General features: G+C 41.1%; 1 protein-coding gene across 5 annotated transcripts in view; it reads left to right on the forward strand.

The window, feature by feature from the left end:
• Window positions 1-21,924, forward strand: part of tbc1d1 (TBC1 (tre-2/USP6, BUB2, cdc16) domain family, member 1) — a 49,338-nt gene extending 27,414 nt beyond the window's left edge. For all 5 annotated transcript variants that reach the window (XM_054778650.1, XM_054778651.1, XM_054778652.1 and 2 more), the window contains 9 exons: window positions 3,545-3,742; window positions 9,332-9,493; window positions 11,186-11,344; window positions 15,146-15,246; window positions 15,344-15,487; window positions 15,967-16,126; window positions 16,890-17,059; window positions 19,084-19,260; window positions 20,866-21,924. In XM_054778650.1, coding sequence (XP_054634625.1) covers window positions 3,545-3,742; window positions 9,332-9,493; window positions 11,186-11,344; window positions 15,146-15,246; window positions 15,344-15,487; window positions 15,967-16,126; window positions 16,890-17,059; window positions 19,084-19,260; window positions 20,866-21,207 — 1,613 coding nt within the window. In that variant the 3' untranslated portion in view covers window positions 21,208-21,924. The remainder of the gene's footprint in view (window positions 1-3,544; window positions 3,743-9,331; window positions 9,494-11,185; window positions 11,345-15,145; window positions 15,247-15,343; window positions 15,488-15,966; window positions 16,127-16,889; window positions 17,060-19,083; window positions 19,261-20,865) is intronic.
• Window positions 21,925-23,585: the final 1,661 nt, after the last annotated feature.

The raw sequence follows: 23,585 nt of genomic DNA on the forward strand, positions 1-23,585 counted from the left end.
TCAGTGACACTTGAAAAAATGAGTACGGACCCCATGAACGTGATATCCACTTTCCCGTGGGACAAAAACGAGCTCTGAACTAACCGCATTGCTAAAATGACACTGTGGTAAAAAGTCATATGTGGAGACCAAAGACGAGAAGCTAGGTGGATAACTCTGGGTAGCTAGCTAGCTGCTGCCAGTGACAGATAGGTAAAGCGTGTAAACAAAGATGGAAGAAAAGTCGAACAGCAATAGGTTTGATAAGGGAGTGATCAAACACGCCGGCATTGTTCAGTTCCAGCTACAATAACACTCCCCTTCTCTCTTTAATTACCTTAATTTGCTCACTACAAAGGAAGCTAACTAGCTAAATAATTGACTAGCAAAATGGGAAAAATAGCGTAAAAAGCATAATATAGCGAGAAAAAGCTTACATGTTGATATTAATATCTATTAACACAAAATTTTGTCTTTAAGTAGTATGTATCAACTTATTTTTTAGCCTTTTGTTTTCTTATTTTCAAGATAAACGATGCGCTTGGAGGGCCCTGACAGTTTTTGCGAAAACGTATTCTGCTTCATGCATATGCAACATTCAGCCTCCCCCATGCATGTCTCATGAGAAGAGACATCCCACTTCGCGTCTGCAACTGCACTCTCCGCTGTGGTCCATGTCTGGGCCATGTAGATCAGACGAGTGTCGAAAAAAAAATCTTGCAATTGTGTGGAAAAACACACATTCCTTGGAATTAAAATTAATGTAAAAATAATAATCAATCGTACATTTTCCTATAGTTTGTCCAAGAAACTGTTTCTACAAGCAACACCTCACGTTAACGCTGACATTGCTGTGGTAAGTTGTGTGAAGTGTACAAATTTAATTTCTGTGTTTCAGCACATTCATTTATGTTAATATTTGTATTTAGCACTGCAGCATTTGATTAAATTAAACATAATGTGTTAAAAAAGAATACATTTATTCTATATATGCTAAATGTTGAAACACACTTTATAGATGGCAAGTGTGGGAGTCACTGTCTTGTAAAGAGAATCCTCTGCGCATTTACTGGGGCGCACACATTGCTGGAGACTTTTGTTTAAGCTGTGTAGCAGTCTGTGTTTGTCTAACAAATACATGTCTCTCTTAGAGACGTGTGTTAAGAGCCTGATGTTTGTTTAGGCTGCCTGACACAGCCAGAAGGTATACATCAAATATTACCCTCACACGGCACAAAGACTTTTATTGTCGTTATGTGTCTATTGTGTGTGTATGGTGTTGACAGTATGTAGGTGAACTCAAAAAAGGCAAGTGCCATCTGACCACTTGTCACTTGATGTCCTTCCTCCAGACAACACGGGGTATTTTGAGGTTTTGGGATCCACCCTGTACTTTAGGGTGGAGTCGCACAACATTTTTTTATTCTGGGTATGTGTTGGACCCATCTGTGTCCAAAAAACAAACAACCAAAAATGTGTGTGTGTGTATATATATGTGTGTATATATATATATATATACAGTATATATACACTGCTAAAAAAAAATTAAAGGAACACTTCGAAAACACATCAGATCTAAACTGGAGGGAAAATGATCTTGAATATCTTTCCTGATAATAAGTGGGTGATGTATTAGTAACAAAATGATGCCACATAATTTGATAGAAATGAAAATGATCACCCTATAGAGGGGGGAAATCAAAGACACCCCAAAAATGAAAGTGAAAAAATGATGCAGCACACTGGTCCATTTTGCCAAAATGTCATTGTAGCAACTCAAAATTATTCTCAGTAGTTTGTGTGGCCCCTACGTGCTTGTACGCATGCCTGACAACGTCGGGGCATGCTCCTAATGAGACTACGGATGGTGTCTGGGGGATCTCCTCCCAGATCTGGACCAGGGCATCACTGCGGTACCTGGACGCATGGAGGAGATTCCAGGAGATGGTAGTTACTCCAGGAGAGCTGGCCTGGGCCGTAGAAGGTCCTTCAATCCTCAGCAGGATCGGTATCTGCTCCTTTGTGCAAGGAGGAACAGGATGAGCACTGCCAGAGCCCTACAAAATGACCTCCAGCAGGCCACTGGTGTGAATGTTTCTGACCAAACAATCAGAAACAGGCTCCATGAGGGTGGCCTGAGGGCCCGACATCCTGTAGTGGGCCCTGTGCTCACTGCCCAGCACCGTAGAGCTCAATTGGCATTTACCATAGACCACCAGAATTGGCAACTACACCACTGGTGCCCTGTGCTCTTCACTGATGAGAGCAAGTTCAACCTGAGCACATGCGACAGATGTGAAAGGGTCTGGAGATGCCGTGGAGAACGTTATGCTGCCTGCAACATCATTCAGCATGACCGGTTTGGTGGTGGGTCAGTGATGGTCTGGGGAGGCATATCCCTGGAAGGACGCACAGACCTCTACAGGTTAGATAATGGCACCCTGACTGCTATTAGGTATCAGGATAAAATCCTTGAACCCATTGTCAGAACCTACGCTGGTGCAGTGGGACCTGGGTTCCTCCTGGTCCACGACAATGCCCGACCTCATGTGGCTAGTGTATGCAGGTAGTTCCTGGAGGATGAAGGAATTGATACCATTGACTGGCCCCCACGTTCACCTGACCTAAACCCAATAGAACACCTCTGGGACATTATGTTTAGGTCCATCCGGCGCCGCCAGGTTGCTCCTCAGACTGTCCAGGAGCTCATTGATGCCCTGGTCCAGATCTGGGAGGAGATCCCCCAGCACACCATCCGTAGTCTCATTAGGAACATGCCCTTGTTTCTGTTGTTCTGTTCTTGTTGTCACAATTGTTGTTGTTGCTGCTGTTGTCCTTGTCTCTTGTCTCTCTTTCTTTTTTTTTTTTTTTGTCCCCCTCTCATCCCCCCCAAGCATCAAAGTCAATTAAATTTTGTGTAACAGGGGAAGTGTATATCACACTTCTCCCTGGCAGAGTAAATCTGTTGAGCACTTGACGGCATTTAGATCTACAATTCTATCTGCTTTAAAGGCTGGACAGGACAGGGGTTAAAAAAAAAAAAAAAAAAGGGAACAAAAGGAACGTCAGGCATGCGTACAAGCACGTGGGGGAAACACAAACTACATATATATATAGTGTGTGTGTATATATAATAAATATATGCTGAGAAATAATGTAACCTTGACGGTCCAGATGGCTTGCAACGTTACTGGCATGACAAGGAGATCCCACCTGAGATGTTTTCTACCCGGCATAGTGGAGGGGGGTCTATCATGGTTTGGGGTGCTTTTTCATTCAGTGGAACACTGGAGCTTCAGGTGGTGAGTGGTCGTCAAACGGCGGCTGCTTACGTGCAGATGTTTTAGCCCTCGTCTGTGTGGTAACAGCTGAGTTTTTCCGGTAGTAACAGGTTTATGTAGCAACTACATGGATATATAGTCGGAATCTTTCTCTTTGTAGCACAGTTGGCATTATTATAATTATAATAGTCAGAATTCAGACTTTTTGTTTGTTTGTTTTTTTGCTGCAGTGGACACCTACAACTTTGTTGTCTAATGCCATAATAATCGTCTATGTCTTTCAGAGCGTGGAGACTGTCTAGATGGGGTTCGTGTGTGTGGGGGCCAAGCAATTGGTGCAGGTAGCCTGGACTCGTCTATGAGAGCGGTGCCCGAAGAGAGGACAAGAAGGACCAAAGAGGAGCTGAAGGAACTTTGGAGGAAAGCCATCCTGCAGCAGATTCTCCTGCAGAGGATGGAGCGAGAGAATCAGAAGCTACAGGGTGAGAGTGGATGGGTGGAGGGTGTGAGTGGATGAAGGGTAGGATAAAAGCATTTGCTTTCCACCCACATGAGCATGCATATACTTATCAATACACAAGTATTTGTGCACACAAGTTTACACAACCAACCTTTATTATACCGTATTAATTGTATATATAACAGATGCCTAAATCTCATCTCTGGCATTCCTCCCTTCCAAGATGTGCTCACGCATGTCAGATTGTTAATCAAATGTGCACCTTTTTTCCCCGTCCCTAAATATTGAAATTCAGCACAAATTAGTTATAGACATATAGTTGCACTTGTTGGCACATCCAAGGGTTTGTTAAATGCCCCGCCTATTTCCTGACCTAGTTGGCTTGTGTCAGCATACTAAGTATGTGCCACACCCCTGACTACCTCCACTGTATACAAACTATTAACACACATACTGTACTTGCACGCAGTGGTTCCATCCATCACACAGATATCAATTATTGCCTATTCAGCAAGGTGGATATTAAACGTGGGCCATGTCTGAACTGTGACCACACTCTCATGTATCTTAACACATACCACAGCATGTTGAGTTGTTTTAGTCTTCTCTGATGGTGTGAAATGCCAGTTGTGTGTCTGTGTTGAGCTTGACTTCCAATCCGATAGACATTTTTTCCACCACCACTCTTTGGAATAATATTTCATTTCATTTCAGCAATACATAGTACGGGTGCAACACACACCACTTCAGAACCAGAGGAGTATAATGGAACCTCTAGGGTCAATTTTGACACATTGGGAAAAATGGAAATTTTTCTCCTCCGATTTTGGATCAAGATTTGCAATAAAGCTGCAATAACCCTCTCCTTGTCTGTTTAGTTACATTGTTTACTCACTGCAAAGTAAGTTAACAAGCTAAATAATTGACAAGCGTTGTTTGCTCACAGAGTCGACGTCACGTCACACGCTCAACCCTGACGAAAAGCTATAAAAGCATGGGTGTCCACAGTGCAGACTAAGTGCTATTTGCAGCCCGTGGCTTGTTTGTTATAAGAGCAGCGAAAATGGAGAAAAAGGCAAAATGTAATGAGAAAAAGCTGAAAAGTTGATATTAATAACCAAGCACACAATGCTATATCTTTAAAATACTAAAATATTTACATGTTATAGTCCAGTGAGGTTCATTTGGTGTAACATTCATATATTCTAAACAGTTCTTTTTTTTTTTACCCGAGTTGGCTGGTTTTTCATACCTTGCCATACCGGTCCGGTATGAAAAACTACAACTCTAGTCTGTGAAAAAGAACTGTTTACAAAATTAATCTGTTATGTTTTAAAAGCAGTTTTTGGGAGTTTACTTTATTTGCCCTATAGGGACCTGAAAGGGGCCGCAAGGTGGCCTACTGGTTGGCATGTTGGCCACATGGTCAGGCGATATGGGTTCGAATCTCTGTTGGGCATCGCTGTGTGGTCAACATCTCATGTTCCAGTAATTAATTTCGAGTAATTAATTTGAAAACTGATTAATTTGATTAATTTTTTTAATCATTTGACAGCCCTATAATATACGTAATATCACAACGCCACCCCTTGTGCGACATTTTTTAGATTTTTCCCAGAAATTGTCAATTTTTGACGACTACAACTTCATGAACATTCAACTATTGAGTTCCTGCTGTATTCTTGTATCAAAGAATAGAGACAACAAAAAGGAACATGCACTAAGATTTGTAGTGCCATTGAGTAAAGAAGTGCACTGATTAAACATAAAAGGAATGATTCTCTCTGTCACTTTTATAGTATTGACTGTATTCACTCTGTCAATTAAACATGGATTGTGGCACAGGCTTTGGTTGATGTGAAACAAGTTAAGACGTTGAGTCATTTGGTTGTGGTGGAAAAGCAGCAGCCTATTGCTTTGGCTCTCTGTTTCCTTTATGGGTCAACTGTCTGTGTGTGTCCTTGCGCGCGTGTGTGTTTGTGTGTCAGCTCCAGGGTGGAGTGTCGAGTGCTTTTGTGTGTTATCATGGGTGGAGTTTTCCAGAGAAATGCAGCGCTGGTGCAAGAGGTGATTGGTTTGTGCCGAGCCAGTTTTGATGGACTTGACTCCAGTTTGCTGATAAGATAGCCAGTCTATTCTTACTCTGGGTGTGACGCCTATCTGCTTTGTCCAAAAAAACGTTTCATGTATTTTTGGGACATTACACAGAATACGGTGGAGCCCTTCTTTTCATGGTAGTTAAGTTGCAGCGCCACCTAACTGATACGTTCCAACCCTCGTTCTTTCATCGTTTCATCAAGTTCTTTCATCAATCCTCCTGAGAGTGTTGACTTTCCGTGTTACATTGTAATGCCCCCACTTGTGGTCAAGGAAAGACACAGCTGCTGATGCACTTTCAATCGTTTTTATTAACACGTGGTAACACAACACGCAGTGATAACAGTCACATTCGGACACAACATACGCCCATTCACTTCCCATGCAGACTCCCAACCCTGAGCTGATACAGCTAACTCCCCGTCACACGTCCTCCACCAGGCACCGCCTTTAAAAGGTGGACACCCAAAGTCACAGATTTTACAATATGTTCAGGGGGGCATTTTTTTTTGCATGAGTGGCTGTGAAAGCTGAATCTCAAATGTGCGGGGATCCACTGTACGCTTTCCTGGTCTCCCCAACTGCTTTTCTTATGCTTTTGTTGCTCTGCACATAGCATGACTGACAACCTGAGTAAGGCAAAGTATCAAAACACAAGAAGATTGTCAATCACACTTAAGCTCATTACAGTTGGAGTGTTATCGCAATGACATCACATCACTTCTTGCCATTTTTTTTTTTCCTTTAGTGCAGAGGAGCTCTTGTAATCACGTCGGTTGCTTCATAACAGCTAATATCCCTCCTATTTCCTGGGGGGTTAGGAAAGCATTTTGGAACAGACTCTGGCCTCCTTCTCTCGTCTTCTGTCCTGTAGTGATGATATCATTCTCAGCACATCTGCCAAGATGCAGCTGGTCACTTAGTGAGGACCACGGAAGGAGAAAAGGAGAGTGATCGACAAGACAAATAGGCTTTCAGCAATTGAAGCGAGTTGAGTTTCAACAAGATGATGAAAAGAGAAGAGTGCTTTAAGAAGTGGAGAGGAAGGTGTTGTCAAAAACAGGAAGAGTTTAGCCTCACCTTCTTTGATCACTGCTCTAACTGAAACTTAGAAGAATGATATGATATGAATGAGGTACTTGAAATGTTTAACAATTATTTTATAAATATTGGACCAAAACTGGAAGAAGAAATTCCAAAACTCTGGACAATGGAGGAATGGAATGAAACCATAGATAAAAATTTTAATTCCATGTTTCTCACTGAACTAACTAAAAAGGAAATCACTGACATTGTCAAAAATTTTAAAGCAAAAACATCAAGATTCAAGAGTTTTATTGTCATATGCACAGTAGAACAGGTAGTTCTGCCATGCAACTGATTGTAATGAAATCTAAATGGAAACAATAAAATGGGGTATCAATGAAATTGTAGAACCGTTAACATATATTAGTAACTTATCATTTCAGACTTTAAATTTTCCTAACAAAATGAAAACGGCTAAAGTAGTTCTAATTTTTTAAAATGGAGACAAACAACAATTTACAAATTACCGACCAGTTTCCTTATTACCCCAATTTTAAAAAATTATTGAGAAGCTATTTAATAAGAGGTTGGACAAATGTATTAATAAGAACAAATTACTAGCAGGTAGTCAATACAGATACAGAGCTAACATTTCAACTTCTATGGCACTGATTGAAATCACAGAGGAAATTACTAATGCTATAGACAACAGAAAGTGTGCAGCTGCAATATTCATGGACCATACAAAAGCCTTCGATACAATTAATCACAATATTTTAACAACAAAATTAGAAAGGTATGGAATCAGAGGATTAGTTTTGAATTGGCTTAAAAGCTACCTAGAAAACAGGAAGCAATTTGTAAAGATAGGAGAATACACATCTGCAAGGTTAAATATCACGTGTGGAGTACCCCAGGGGTCAATATTGGGACCAAAACTGTTCAATTTGTATATCAACGACATTTGTAAAGTGACAAAGGACTTAAAGTTGGTAATATTTGCGGATGATACCACTGCCTTTTGTTCTGGGGAAAGCACACACACAAAAAATGAGTTTGATATCTCTTATCAAAAATATACAACAAAAGATGGCGAGAAATACTTCAATATTGAAGAAAGCAAAATTTGTTCTTAATCAAAAATCACTCTGCACTCTTTACTGTTCTTTGGTTTTACCATATCTAACTTATTGTGTGGAGATATGGGGCAATAATTATAAAAGCAATCTTCACTCACTCAATGTACTGCAAAAAAGATCAGTGAGGATAATTCATAACGCGTATAGAGAACATACAAACCCTTTTATTTTTAAAATCACAGATATTAAAATTTGTTGATTTAGTACATTTTCAAACTGCTAAAATAATGCAAAAAGTCAACAATAACTTGTTACCCAAAAATGTCATACAGTAATTCTCTATAAGAGAGGAGAAATATGATCCTCGGGGAAAAATGTAACTTGAAACATGCGAGAACAACGCTGAAAACCCACAGCATTTCAGGATGCCGAATTAAATTATGGAACAGATTGAGCAAAGAACTAAAACAATGCACCAAGATGAGCAAATTTAAAAAACAATACAAGCAGTTGATATTTGCTAAATACAAGGCAGAAGAGTCTTGAACTTTCTTTATTATGCTTGTCTTCACCTTATTCATTTAGTATTATATTTATTGTTCTGTCATGCTTGTTTTATATGGATATTATATGGACTATTATATGGAATACAGGTGAATAGTATGTACTATACAAGATGTGGAATGGATGGTGGTAAGATTAAATAAGCTTTGCTTCTTCCTACTCCTTTTGGACCATGTGGAACTGTAAAATTATTCATGAGATGTTTTCCATTGTAACCTGCATGCATGTTCAAATAAAATCAAACCAAACCAAACTAAACTTACAAGTTGTCCATTTCTATTTGTTTTATAGGCGGTGTGTGGGGGATAATTCAGAGTTAATGGCTGCAAAAGCAAGTAGCCTAATTAATAAACACTCTTACTCAGTACGTTGGGGCCTGGTCCACACATCTGTATGATTGGGTCTATTCTATTGTGCCTGTGGTCTATTATTGTGAGTTCCCGCCACAGGATGTTGTAGAGCTGTGATCCAGTGTTCCTTTTTAAAATAACCCTGATGCTGTGAATAATGGTCTTTGGTATGAGGAAAAACATGCTGCTTGTCCTGCTTCAGATGTTATTTCCATGTCAAGGCTATTGGCAAACCATTTCACCTGTTCCTTCCAATCTTTCAATGTTGGTGATGTTTTGTTTTTTTTTAAGGATGAAAGTCATTTGTTTTACACATGTGAATGTTTGATGCGAGGTCTATGTTGTCAGTGCGTAAAACCACTAACACAAAGTCTGAAGTCAGGTGTTCCCAGTTTCACAAGCAATACATTCACTCACAGGGCCGATAACAAATGATACCCACCTGTGCGGTCACATGGACTGATGTGCATCATATGTGTGTGTCAATGTTTGCAGCTTCAGAAAGTGACCTGCAAAACAAGCGGCTCAAGCTGGACTATGAGGAAATCACTCCGTGCCTGAAGGAGGTCACTCTGGTCTGGGAGAAGATGCTGGGAACTCCCGGAAGGGCAAAGGTCAAATTAGACACCGAAACCATACATGCGTCAGTTGCACAAGGTGTGTTTGCCTTGGTATATCAGCTCTCCTTTTTCTTTTCTTCGAAATTGTCAGCAGTTATCGGCAAATATTGACCAGATCTTAATGTGTAATGCTCTAGACCTGAAATGGTGGAGTGTAACGTCTTTTATCAGCCTCTGCCCTTTTCCCCCCCAATACTGTAAGGAATTTGGGTTGATCCAGTTTTTGTTTCCCTTTCAACTACAGTGGAACCCCGGTTTTCATGATTAATCATTCCAAAAGGTCTGACGAAAACCGAAACGTACGAAAACTGAATCAATTTTTCCCACAAGAAATATGCCTGTGAATATTCTCATTCAGTCAGGTTATTGTATTCTCAGCGTATTGAATCGATTGCAACTGGACTGTTCAGATTGTGTTAAATGTTTCTCCTCTCACCCTAGCAGGCTTTATCATTTCATACTCAATGATTAGATTGGACAAATGCTAGTCTAACTAGATAGGACAGCTCTAGTCTGATAATTTGGTGCAAGATCCAAAGTATTTAGCCTCTAAAGAAGGAGGCATGTCCAGACAAGAATGGTTTTGCTCTTTTATGACGTCAAATGACAGTTGTTAGGATACATTGCCTGACTGCCAGTCAACAATGGTCGTTTGAGTGATATCACCTTAGTTGGTATTCCATTCCAGTCAGATGTAACTTTAAAGAGTGGATGGGTGGAGCTGTATTCTTGCTCTCTTGAACCTTATTGTAAACTTTAGCAGCAGGTACAATCATCATTACACACACGGCCCAGCTCACTTACTGGAAAGTTTAACTGTTTTCCTTTCAACTTGTTTTAACTAGAACATTTACAATTTACATTTCCAATTTGCAATTCTATTGCCTATTAACAGACACGTACCGTCTTTCATGAATTCAATAACGTTTGCCACCAAAATTTTCAAAAGTTTGGCACTTACAACTTTTATGCAGTCTAATACTGTCTGGAGCACTCAGATATCCACTCAGATATATGCAGTGCGCTTGAACACCTCAGTAGTGCATGGCACACAGTGCTTTATAATGGTAATGCTTTATTTTTATGTGAGGAGACAGAAACTGAGTTGGTCATTCTCCTGTGTGCATTCTATGAATGAATTAACCACCCCCACACATATAATAAAGATGATTAAAGGATTCCCTGGGTGGAATCTGCCTATAGTGTCCCAACTCTAAAAGAACCACTGTCCATTCTACACAGAGATTGAGTCACCAAAGCGTGGATACTGTTTGGGCACTCCATTCCAACTGACGAGTTTGCTAGGTGTACTGTTTGGGTGTACGACAACTCAGACATTGTACAAAAACCGAGCCATATTTTTGGCAGTAATTTTAAATTGAAACAGAAGGTCCTCTGTACATGTTGGCATGCTGTGTACTTACAATACCTAACTAGATACTGGTTGTTACTATAATTATAATACAATGAATCCTTGTTAAAGAGTGTATGCATGTTCCTGCAGCTGTTTTGTGGCCAATATGTTTGCAAAAGTCTAAGATTAGCAGTCAGTCTTCATATTTACAGTCCATGTGATTGCATGTTTATGCTTTTGTAAGGAAAATATATCTTCTCACACACAGGATTTATCTCAAAACTGTTCCGACATGAAGTATATATTTTCACCATGCTAACGTTGACAAACACAGAGAACACAGCTCATCCCTCTCTTGGCCTTCTTCTGTGGCAGGTGTCCCGAGGCAGCATCGAGGCGAGATCTGGAAGTTCCTCTCTGAGCAGTACCTGCTCAAGCAGACCGTCCCCTCTCGGCCACCGACCAATGACACACCGTACAAAGAGCTGCTCAAACAACTCACCTCGCAGCAGCACGCCATCCTCATTGATCTCGGTAATGCAAACACTACATATTTCAACTGCTCAGCCGGGATGGAATGGCTCAGGTGGTCAAGTGGTCATCTCCCAACGGTGATGGTTGCGAGTTCAATCCTCAGTCCTCAGTCTTTGAAAGTAAAAAAGCGCTATACACGTGAAGTCCATTTACCATTTATCATGTACTCTATAACATACAGTATACTGTAGGTATACGTGCGCAATCTAATAAGAAATTCTGCCTTTCTCAAGAGGATCCATCCATCCATCATCTTCCGCTTATCTGAGGTCAGGTCGTGGGGGCAGCAGCCTAAGCAGGAAAGCCCAGATTTCCCTCTCCTTAGCTACTTGGTCCGGGCAGATCCCAAGACGTTCCCAGTCCAGTTGTGAGACATAGTTTCTACAATGTGTCCTGTGTCTTCCCCAAGGCCCCCTACCGGTTGGGCGTGCCCTGGACACCTCCCCAGGGAGGTGTAAGGGAAGCACCCTGACCAGATGCCTGAGCCACCTCATCTGGCTCCTGCCAATGCAGAGGAGTGGTGGTTCTACTCCTAGTTTCTCCCGGGTGGCAGTGCTTCTCACCTTGTCTATAAGGGAGCGTACAGCCACTCTACGAAAACTCATTTCTGGCGCTTGTACGCGATCTTGTCCTTTCGGTCACTACACACTCAAGATGACAATACTTACATTATGATTGGCACTGTCAGAAAGTGTGTTTAACAATTTAACAATTGGTTTATTATTGTGTTTGAATTTTGGTACTGGAGATCAGGGTTGTCAACATGGGTCCGCAAACCATAGGTACATTTTTTTCTTGCAATAAACAAATTAAGCATATCGTTTAAAAGTGCATAGCTATAAATAGGAACCACAAGGCCAGTAAAACAAACATTCTGAGCCAAAAACTTCACTTTACTAACATTATATCTACATATACTCAACAAGCATATGAATACTTTTGTTTGTGCTCCCATTTTTTATGAGCTGAACTCAAAACATCTAAAACATTTTCCATGTACAAAAGAGGCCTAGTTCTCTCTAATATTCACAATTCTGTCTAAATCTGTTAATTAATCCACCTCACAGGTGTGGCTTATCAAGATGCTGATTAGACAGCATGATTATTACACAGGTGTGCCTTAGGTTGGCCAAAATAAAAGGCAACTCCAAAATGTGCAGTTCAACTGTATTGTTTGTATATCTCAGATATATTCACTTCATCTCTGTTTTGACCTTTTTTAATGTGTTCAACACCTTCCATGCGGGAAAAACCCACACACGTAGTGACATACACCTCACCCAATGGGTTCCCAATAGCTCCGCACCCACCTGTGCAACACTTCTGTCTTTGATTGTTTTTGTAGTCTCATCACCAGTGCACATAGAGACAGTTAGATCACATGGCCAGATTGTTAATCCATGTAAACATGCATAACATGGACTTAAATAGATGTGAGACAACATGAGGAAGAAGTACAATTTATGATTGTAAGGTGCAGCCCTGCCACACCCATCTCAGATGCACAATACATACACATACAAACACTTTTCCTTCAGGCATGGGAGGGAATCGTGACATTCTGGTCACAAGCAGAAGAAAAAGCCCCACAGCACATTCCACACATACACACACACACACACACCATTGTCTTCTCCGAAGTTTTGCCATCCCTCACTGTAAGTGGAGAAGTCCTTAGCAGCATAATTCAACACACATGCCAATTATCAACACGTCCACCTGGGGACAACTTTTAACAATCCTAGCTCCTCATTATGTTGTCAATTTTTAAAGGAGACATGTCCCATCAGCCGTTACACGTTAAGCCTTTCAAAGGAGGGTATGCAAGCTCCGCACAAAGCCGCATTCATGCGCGTGTTTCCACGAGCATGTTTGTAGTCTTGATATTGTGGAATGGGTTGACACACGCTCCTGTGCAGCAAAGTCTAGCATCCCCGGGTTCTTGGGAGATCAGCAGGGCTGATGCGTGCACACACCCAAAGGCTTTGGTATTTGATTCTGTCAGATATACAGACCCTTTCCAAAAAATTAGAATGTCATGGAAAAGTTGTTTAATTTCCATAATTCCATTCAAAAAGTTAAACTTTCATAGATTATAGATTCAGGGCCGACAATTTAAACGATTTCAAGTGTTTATTTGTTTATTTTTACATAATTTGGGCTTTCAGCTCATTAAACCCACGAAAACAGGAATTCAAAAAATTAGAATACTGTGAAGAAATCAGCCCAAATTTTGCAGGGCATGAATGTTTTAAACTGAGTGTCACACACTAATCATCTACTAAACTCAAATCACCTGCACAGGCTTCCCCAGGTGTCATTAAATTGCTTCAGTTTGGTTCAATTGTTTCAGTTCGATTCAATATGGGGAAGACTGCAGACATGACAACTGGCCAGAAGACCATCATTGATACCCTCCATAGGATGGGTAAGCCACAAAAGTTCATAGCTACAGTAAGGAGGCTTGGTTGTTCACAGAGTGCTGTGTCCAAGCATGTCAATGGAAAGTCTAGAGGAAGGGCAAAATGTGGCAGGAGAAGATGCACCAGCAAAAGAGATGACCGTGGGCTTCAGCGGATTATCAAACAGGGAAGATTCAAGAATCTGGCAGAGATCCAGAAAGAGTGGAATGAGGCGGGAGTCACAGCTTCAAAAACCACCACATTCAAACGCATCCGGGAGATGGGCTACAACTGTCGGATTCCTCGGGTCAAGCCACTTCTGAACCTGAGCCAACATAGGAAGCGTCTCCACTGGGCCAAGGAGAAGAAGGACTGGACTGTTGGCCAGTGGTCCAAGGTCCTCTTTTCCAATGAAAGTAAAGTGTGCCTTTAATTTGGGAATCAAGGTCCAAGGGTTTGGAGGAAGACGGGTGAGGAACAGAACCCAAGCTGCCTGAGGTCCAGTGTGAAATATCCACAGTCCGTCATGATTTGGGGTGCAATGTCCGGTGCAGGTGTTGGTAAACTCTGCTTTCTTAAATCCAAGGTCACCGCAACAGTCTACCAGAATGTTTTAGAGGACTTCATGATTCCTTCTGCTGAGGATCTGTATGGAGATGCAGATTTCATCTTCCAGCAGGACCTGGCCCCTGCCCATACCGCCAGAAGCAGCAAAACCTGGTTTGATGCCCATGCCATCACAGTGCTTGACTGGCCAGCCAACTCACCGGACCTAAACCCCATTGAGAATCTATGGGGTATTCTCAAGAGGAAAATGAGGGGCACCAGACCCAACAACAAAGAAGAGCTGACAGCAAGCATCAAGGAAATCTGGGTTTCCATAACTCCCAGGCAATGCCACAGGCTGATTGCTTCAATGCTACGTCGCATCGAGGCAGTGATTAAGGCAAAGGAATTCCCAACCAAGTATTGAAGATTGACATATCGTTTTGAAAGTACCATATTTTGATTGATTTGATGTGATCCTAATCTCTTTCTTTTTTTTCCTGAAAAAACTGAGAAGTAAATGGTGATTTCTTCACAGTATTCTAATTTTTTTAATTCCTGTTTTCGTGGGTTTTATGAGCTGGAAGCCCAAATTACGTAAAAATAAACAAATAAATACTTGAAATTGTTTAAATTGTGGGCCCTGAATCTATAATCTATGAAAGTTTAACTTTTTGAATGGAATTATGGAAATTAAACAACTTTTCCATGACATTCTAATTTTTTGGAAAGGGTCTGTAGTTCAAGTGAAACGCTGTTGTTGTGCATTTTATCAGTTTGATCTTGAGTAAAAAATGGAAATCATGCACGTCTTGCAGCATAGGTGTTATGTGACTTTTGTTTTGTGTGGCAGGTCGCACTTTTCCCACTCATCCCTATTTCCAAGCCCAGCTTGGGGCCGGACAGCTGTCTCTGTATAATGTCCTGAAGGCCTACTCACTGCTGGACCCTGAGGTATCATATGGCTTGTGTCCACTTTATAGAAGCATCATCTTTCTGAGCTTCTAAGCTATCTGCATGAATGGCATGGTTATCACGATTGTTGCTATAGGTGGGGTACTGCCAGGGCTTGTCCTTCATCGCGGGAGTGTTGCTATTACACATGGGGGAAGAAGATGCCTTCAACATGCTCAAATTTCTCATGTATGACGTTGGCCTCCGCAGACAGTATAGACCTGATATGATTATCCTGCAGGTAAAATGCACCCACACAACGTGTAATTTGTATTATTTCATAATGTGAAATTATTTGATAACGGAAATATTTGTAACACTTGAATTACAGGTCACAGTCTGTGTGAAGACAGTGAAAGCCTCACATTCAGTTTCTCAAGATTTCAGGGATTATTTTGGCACTATATGATTATTTTTTGTTTTGTTTTGTTTTTGTTTTTTTTTTCAGAAAGCAAAGCCGCACCATAATTCTTGTATTGTTTGAAAATCAAACATTAAGAACACAAGCACAATCAGCACAATTTTGAGTCTCAGTTTCTGTCAGTATAGTAGAATGTATTCATTAAGAAATATTTAATATATATTTGTAGTATTTCATCCAGTAGGTTTTTAAACTGATAATACTACTGTATATTTGGATTGGAGAGTGTACCTAATGTTGTGCCTCGGTGTATGGCAACAAAGTTGCAAAAAGTGTGTTAAACCTGTCCTTCCTGTCAGATTCAGATGTACCAGCTGTCACGTCTGCTACATGACTATCACCGGGATCTTTACAGCCACCTGGAGCAGCATGAGATTGGGCCTAGCCTGTACGCCACGCCATGGTTCCTCACTGCTTTTGCATCGCACTTCCCCCTTGGCTTTGTGGCCAGAGTCTTTGGTAAGACAGAGAAGACTGTCTTGTGCGCTTTGTTTTGTTGTTGCATTTTAGATGATGTGGTTATAGATCAGTTACAACCTGATGTTCTTGCAAAAACATGCATGTTAGGTTAACTGGCGACTCTAAATTGTCCATAGGTATGAATGTGAGAGTGAATGGTTGTTTGTCTATATGTGCTCTGCGATTGGCTGCCGACCAGTCCAGGGGGTACCCCGCCTCTCGCCCGAAGATAGCTGGGATAGGCTCCAGCATACCCGCGACCCTAGTGAGGATAAGCTGGTGATCTTTTGTCATGTGTGTAAATGTCATTGTCACACCCACACTACTGTAGCTTGTCTGTACTTTCCCTTGTTACTTCATCTCAATTTTTTTCATGCCTGATTTCTTACATGGTGCTCAGTTACTGAACCAGACTCACTGTCTCCGAGGACGCATCTGAGCATGACATTGTGTGTGTGTGTGTGTGTGTGTGTGTGGGTGTGTGTGCGTGCATGTTCGCACATTATCATCATATATTGGGCTTCATGTCTCCACTCCCATTTTTTGAAAATGCTTGTGCGTCCTCATGTGACCACCAACACGCCCTTATACAATCAAAGGATGCATTCACACACCTACTCTGGTTATCCAACTCATTCCATGCTGCTTTTGTTAGTTATTGACGTCAGCGTCTATTGTGAAAGAAATAATGTACAGATCTTATATCTGTGTGTTGGGAATGTATGCCATTATAGCATTTGTCTGTTTTGTTTCTACCTGCCAGATATGTTGTTCCTGCAGGGGCCAGAGGTCATCTTCAAGGTGGCCCTGAGTCTCCTGGGGAGCCACAAGCCTCTGATCCTGCAGCATGACAGCCTGGAGTCTATTGTGGACTTCATCAAGACCACACTCCCCAACCTGGGCTTGGTGCAGATGGAAAAAACTATCATCCAGGTGGGATCAGTATAAATGTGTACCCCCTTTAATGACTCTCATCAATAAGCAATTATTTTCATTTTGTTGAGGCGTGACTGCAGCACTCAACAAGTTAAAAAAAATGTAGGTTGAAGAAACATTTCCATGTGTCAAGCATAGGCAACTGCAAGCTTCTTCTCCAATTTCTTGGTTACCAGGGTGATGAGTGCCTTCTTTCTGTGAGTGTTTATGTGAAAAGGAGCGGCTGCGATGACAGCGGTGGCTCAACTTTAAAGTGTGGGCAATTGGTGTGGCTGCTCAGCTGTGAGAGCTGTGCTCCATCTCTTTCCTGCTCTGTCAGGCTTGTTTGAACTTGCTGTGGCCTCAAACCCACTTCCACCCATCCATGGACAGGCTGCTCTTGTGTAACCTGTAGCTGACTTCTGCTTTATAGGTCAAATTTAAATGTTCCTTGAAACATAAATAGGAGGAAAAATGTTTGTTTCCCCCTACCATCTTCAACAGTACAGTATGTATTACCTATTTGTTATTTTTAGCCTCAGGTGAATAGCCACACCTCACATCCAGCCTGTCAGGGTGAGGCAGTCATACCTGCCTGGAGCCAGGAAGTGGCTATAGGCCTACAACCAAAAGCTAATATGTCTACCAGATGTGTTGTCACTGACTGAGTCTCACAAGAAATTCATGTCCTGAAAAGTAACAGGGCGTAATTAGCAGAACACCTACTGTTAAAGGAAAGGAAAGGAAAACTGCACTTTTTGGGGGGGGAATTTTGCCCATCATCCACAATCCTTATGTGAGACATGAACACATACGTCTTTCTCTTTTCTGTGCGTTCTAAAGATATAAAAACAGCTAAAAAAAAAAAAAAAAAAAGTTTCAGATCATTAAACAAATTTAAATATTAGTCAATTACAACACAACTGGACACAACATGCAGTTTTTAAATGAACTTTTTATTATAAGGGAGAAAAAAAATCTAAACCTACATGGCCCTGTGTGGAAAAAGTATTTGCCCCCTAAACCTAACCACTTTTTCACACAGGGCCATGTAGGTTTGGATTTTTTTTCCCTTAATAATAAAAAGTTTCATTTAAAAACTTTATCTTGTTTGGACACCTGTGTCACATTTTTGTTGCAGTAGTGATGGAATTCATATTTACCACATTACGATGGTCTTCTACTATGACTTGTGTTTCTGTTTAGATAACTTAGTTGGAGCCACTGGAAAACATGACACTGTGAAATGTGTGCACATTTTTCATTCTTTTGCACTAATCTTACTGTTTGCACTTATCGTTCAATTCACAGGTGTGATTTTACATTTCAGACACTACCAATGTTACATCATCACTACACAGGAAAGTAGAAGAAGCAGATGGGTGGATGTTGTACAGAAAAACACTGACATTTTCAGTTAGACTGACACATGTACCCCTTCAGTCATGATTTGTCCTTTTTGTTTCATATAGATTGACTAATGCATGTAGTGTGATGATGTCTTGTGCTGTCATGAACCAAACATGTCATCGAGGTTTCACTGTAGCTTCGGAAGTATGCATTGCCCTTATAATTTTAATGAAGTAACAAGTAGTGGCAAGTGAGTCATGTAGTAGCTTGTAGGTAATTTCCCTCCGAGTACCACCTGGCCGTATCACGTTGTCTATAGGCAGCCTTGGCTGTGACTCACACCACACAATACAGACAGCGTGCTTAAAAGGTGCTCCGGTGGTATCCCAATTGTGACTAAGTAGGTGAAGCAAAGCTGCACAAATAAAATAGGTCAAAGTGTTTGTTCTCGGATGCTGTAAATATTATTTTGCCATGATAAAACCTTTATTAACTGAATAGTGTAGGTATTATTCTTAAAATTCTTCATGACAATACACGTGTAATATACTAATTTTAAAATATTAAATCAAAACACCAACAAATGCGGGTAATCACGGATCTCATGCTTTTAATATTAACTCACACGTGTAAAATTAAGTTAACCACTCACTACTTTATCATCACAAGACACTTTGTGTGCCTTACCGCAGGTTTGTGCGATCGATGTGTCCAAGCAGCTCCAGGCCTACGAGGTTGAGTACCACGTCTTGCAGGATGAGCTCTTGGACACGCCTCCGACCCTCAATCAACACCAGCGAGCTGCACAGCTGGAGAGGACCAATCAGAGCCTGCGACAGCAGAACCTCGATTTACTGGAGGAGTTGCAGGTTCTTACAGGACATTTGCACCATATGACTTATAAACAGTGGGAACTCCAACATTAGAGATGAGACTGTAGTTATTTTCCTCCATAGGAAATAATGGAAATTAATCTGTTCCAGGCTGTACGTGCAATGTTTTAAGTAACATTTTAACAATAACTGTCGGACTAGGGTAATGTGATGGGAAGGGTTTCAGGAAAATATCAGTTCTCAACAAAAAAAGGGAGAAAAATAGCTTCTTGTGAAAAGATACATTTCAAGCATAACTTTCACTTTGGCACAATTTTTTGGCTTTTGTGACAGCTCAAACATTTAAACAACTGTACCACAACATAAACAATACAAAAAGTTATTTTGTTACATCAAAATAATTTATTTGCAAATATAATACCTTTAACTATTTACAGTTTTCCCATTTGGAACTTAACTGTGTGTGCATGTGCACATACGTTCATGTGTGCGTGTGCATGCGTTAAAGCGTCCCTACAATGTGTAACCTGCGCGCTGCACTCTTCCATGCTCTTCCATGTCCTGCTTGCTGTCCTGCAGCAATATGTTTTATCAAAGATACAAAAACGCTACAATATAGCAGAATGGTTCCAGGACGAAAAGGCACGGTCACAGGAGTGAAATAGCCGTGAGTGACTTAATAATTTCTTGTGTTGATCGTTAAGGCTAATCACTAAAATTCAAACAAAGGTTTGAATTATTTTTTTTTTTTTGAGTGTTTAAACAAGAGAGAAATGTGAGAAAATGTTATTGCCTGTCCGAGAAAAGTGTATGGTGAGGGGTTTTACAGCCTTAAAACATATATAATTGTTTATTTTAAAAAAATGAAGTTGGCTACTTCGTGGACTTCACTTATTTCGGGCTATTTTGGGAACCTATCCCCCTGCAAAGGAGGGAACACTACATGTAAAATGTCCATGCCGAGCTCTTATCAAATGCATTTCTGCCAACTTGTGGCCGTTTTTATGGCTTAAAACTGCAGTGAAAGTGACTTCTTTTAGTCTGTATTTGTGTCATCACCTCTTTTGCCTCTTGCGGAAAAAACGCAAAAGATACGTCTTTGGGAGAGAGCGTTTGGGATTAAACACACGTATGACTACGTCTTTGGTATTGAATGAGTTAACTGCAAGAGTACAAATATTAACCAGAGTTCAGATGTAAAAACTCATTTTTAAACTTGTGATGAGGTGTCAAATGTGCAGATGGTGATTATATTTGAGTTTAAGACTTGACACAGTGTAGTCATATTTGCACTAAACAGCAGGGATGGGTGCACCACTTTCCAAAATTGCCATGTCCCGTCTGGTTATCATATATTTAGTCTTTGCCACATTAGGTTCACTTTTGTGTTGGTGTCCCAAAAAGAAAACTGAAATCACTTGTAGAGTCAATCCTTTGGGCGCTCACTGGGCTGAAGTCTCATTTGCTGAAATGTATGACATCAATTGACCTCTTAAGTTTGGGGGACTTTAGAGACCAAATTTTCCTGGACATTTCATTCATTTTTTCCACCTCCTGAGTATTTGTCTTTTGAGTTTTTATTGTAATTATATCTTTTATCTTTTTCAAAATGGTCACCTCCATTTCCTCTTTCCCTCCTAGGTGTCGTACGCTCGAGTGTGCAGCCTAGAGAGTCGCGTGGCAGCGCTGGTGAAGTCAGACGACGATCTGAGGCAGCAGGTTAGTGCGCTGGAGCAGGAGAAGCTGCAGCTGTTGAGCACGGCCACACGCCTCCAGGACCTGCTCTCCAGCCTCGGCATACAAACCACTCCTGACGGCTTCTGTCTGCCTCCGCCTGCTGTGGAAGTACATACCCCCCTAGTCACAGCGGGGGCCAAGGTGGGTATACAGCCAGAACAGGACGACAGGACTTTGGAGAACCTGCGCCGCCCTGTGATATTAGTGGAGAGGAAGGTCAATGGACAAGGAGAGACTTTGACATGACTTTCTAGTCCTTTATTTCAACTCAAAGCCCCTTTCATTAAAAGAGGACCAGAGAGAACAACATTGCATGAAAAGAAAGTCATGCCTCTTGTGTGATAAGCTAGCATGTGCTTTCACCAGCCTGTCCCAAAGATGGCCCTGTTCCCTTGGGCCTCACATTATTAGCACTTGGACTTGAGTCTCTGTCACAAGATTTATTCCCAAAGAACATCAAGTGAGAATGTGGACCAGTGAAGAACTCCACGAGCAAAGTCATGTATGTAAACTAAAAAAGGTCCAGAATGGCACAAGCTAAATATTGGATCCTGCTGGGAGGAAAATGATCCATTTGACGTTGACCTTATCAATTTTCATGGCCCCAACCAAACTTTTTTTTTTGTTTGTTTATTTTAATGTGTACTTGTGCCTTCCTGTTTGTCAAAGTAGTCTTGTTTTTCCTTTCTTTTTACCTTAAATTATCTCTCGGTTAGGAGCCTTTACTGTATTAGACACACTGTATTCCTTCCACCAGGCCTATAGCTTCAAGTGATGTATGCAAGAGTGGGTGGGTGGGTGCGTGCGTGCGTGTGTGTGCGTGTGTGCACTGGTTGCAACAAATCTATTCAATTTACTCTGTAAGATTTTATCCTACGCACATGTTTTTTGTTTTATTTGAAATGAGTATTATTGCAATCTATACTTTAAAATATATATTCTATATCCTTTCTGAAACCTGTATTTTTGTTGCGTTTGTGTGTAAAACACCTTCACAGGTGTCATCACACTCACACTTAAAGATGATGTTTGTGCACCTCTTGTCTAAACACGCCAAGCTACTTTAAACACTACGTGCTTGATATAATGATTGAACATACAGCAATATACAGCATTTAAAGAACAAACATGCACTTGTTTCCAGGAACTCCTCTCCCGTGGTTAAGGAGGGGAAGAAAAAAAAAAACCTGTCGAGACAAGTTGTCTCTTTGTTTGTGTGTGCGTCTGTGCACGTTGCACAACAAAGTCTGCCAACAAAATGCATCAAAAACAAAGGTTTATAAAGTAAAGAAAATATCATCACATGACACTTAGGGCGAGGATTACCCCTTGTGGGTGAACTGGCTGACTCGGGCCTCGTTCGTACTGTATGTAGATATATAAGATATGTATCCGATCTACTGCAGTCTGAACAGTCAGGTTGCATATATCGACATATAAGTCATCGAAAGCTGTGGTTTGCCATGCGAGACTTGGATAAAAGTACTTGAAGATGGCAAAAGTTCTTGTCGGTCGAAAATTATTTTTAAAAAGTGTCAATGAGTGGCTCCTGCCACCCACACACTCCTCGGAATAGACGTCGTAGCAAGTTCTACATGAACTGCCATAGGCAAAATTCTTGCCCTCTTTCTTCTTAATCTCCTACGTGGAATCATTTGGTGAAGAAAATATTGACTCCCATTGCACAAAATCCTTGAAACTGCCACAAACACGTTAAGGACAGCACACACCGCAGCAATCTTGACTTAAACACACGGAAATGCGTGTGACTACATGATTTTGCTCATGCACGTCACTTCCCCAGACGCTTTGCTTTTACATTGACACGTTGCATTTTTTTGGTCATGTGAACGACCACAAACAAAATTTAACACGTAGCCCTAGTGTAGTCAGTGTACAGTTTAATCTAAAGTATTTCAAAGTACATTTCAGCTACCATTGTATCTTCTTAAAGGCCCTGTCACACCTTGACGATTTAGCCAGTGTACACCAACGTATGAAAAATATGGCCAATACACTGGCGCACGTCGTATAAGTTATGGGTAAGTTTTGTATAAGTTAAGAGCACGCTGAAGCACGCCGGCATACGTCGTAGTACGTCCAAGTCGTCCAAAAATTTTGTGCATGCACAAAACTTTTCGACGTATGTCAACGTATGATTCATACGTCCCGCATACGCGGGCAATAAGTTATGCAATCGTTGACGCCCATTCACACACGTTACTTGTAAGTTACGCACAAGTCGTAATACGTCCACATACCTTGAGACAAAACTGTCTTCTTGGCTCTCTTCTTGGCAAGGGTTGGCTTAGAGGAGATGGAGGCCACTGGGGAAGCAGCTTCCGATACCATTGACGATGCCTGAGAGGCGTTAGAACCTGCGTCATCTCCATCAGAGTGTCACTAAATCGTCAAGGTGTGACAGGGCCTTAAGAAACAATAGTATAGAAATGAAAATTGGATATTCTGAAACTTAAAAGTAGTCAGTGCACAGCTACTCTGACATATACGTATCTAAGTTTCATGACTACAAGTATAGTATTGCTGGAATATGATGGCTGTACTCACCTTTGGCAGATACTTTACTTACAGTACATAATAAATCTATTTAAATGCGGTAGGGC

The sequence above is a fragment of the Dunckerocampus dactyliophorus genome, chromosome 6, assembly GCF_027744805.1.
Source record: "Dunckerocampus dactyliophorus isolate RoL2022-P2 chromosome 6, RoL_Ddac_1.1, whole genome shotgun sequence".
In the NCBI taxonomy this organism is placed as follows: Eukaryota; Metazoa; Chordata; class Actinopteri; order Syngnathiformes; family Syngnathidae; genus Dunckerocampus; species Dunckerocampus dactyliophorus.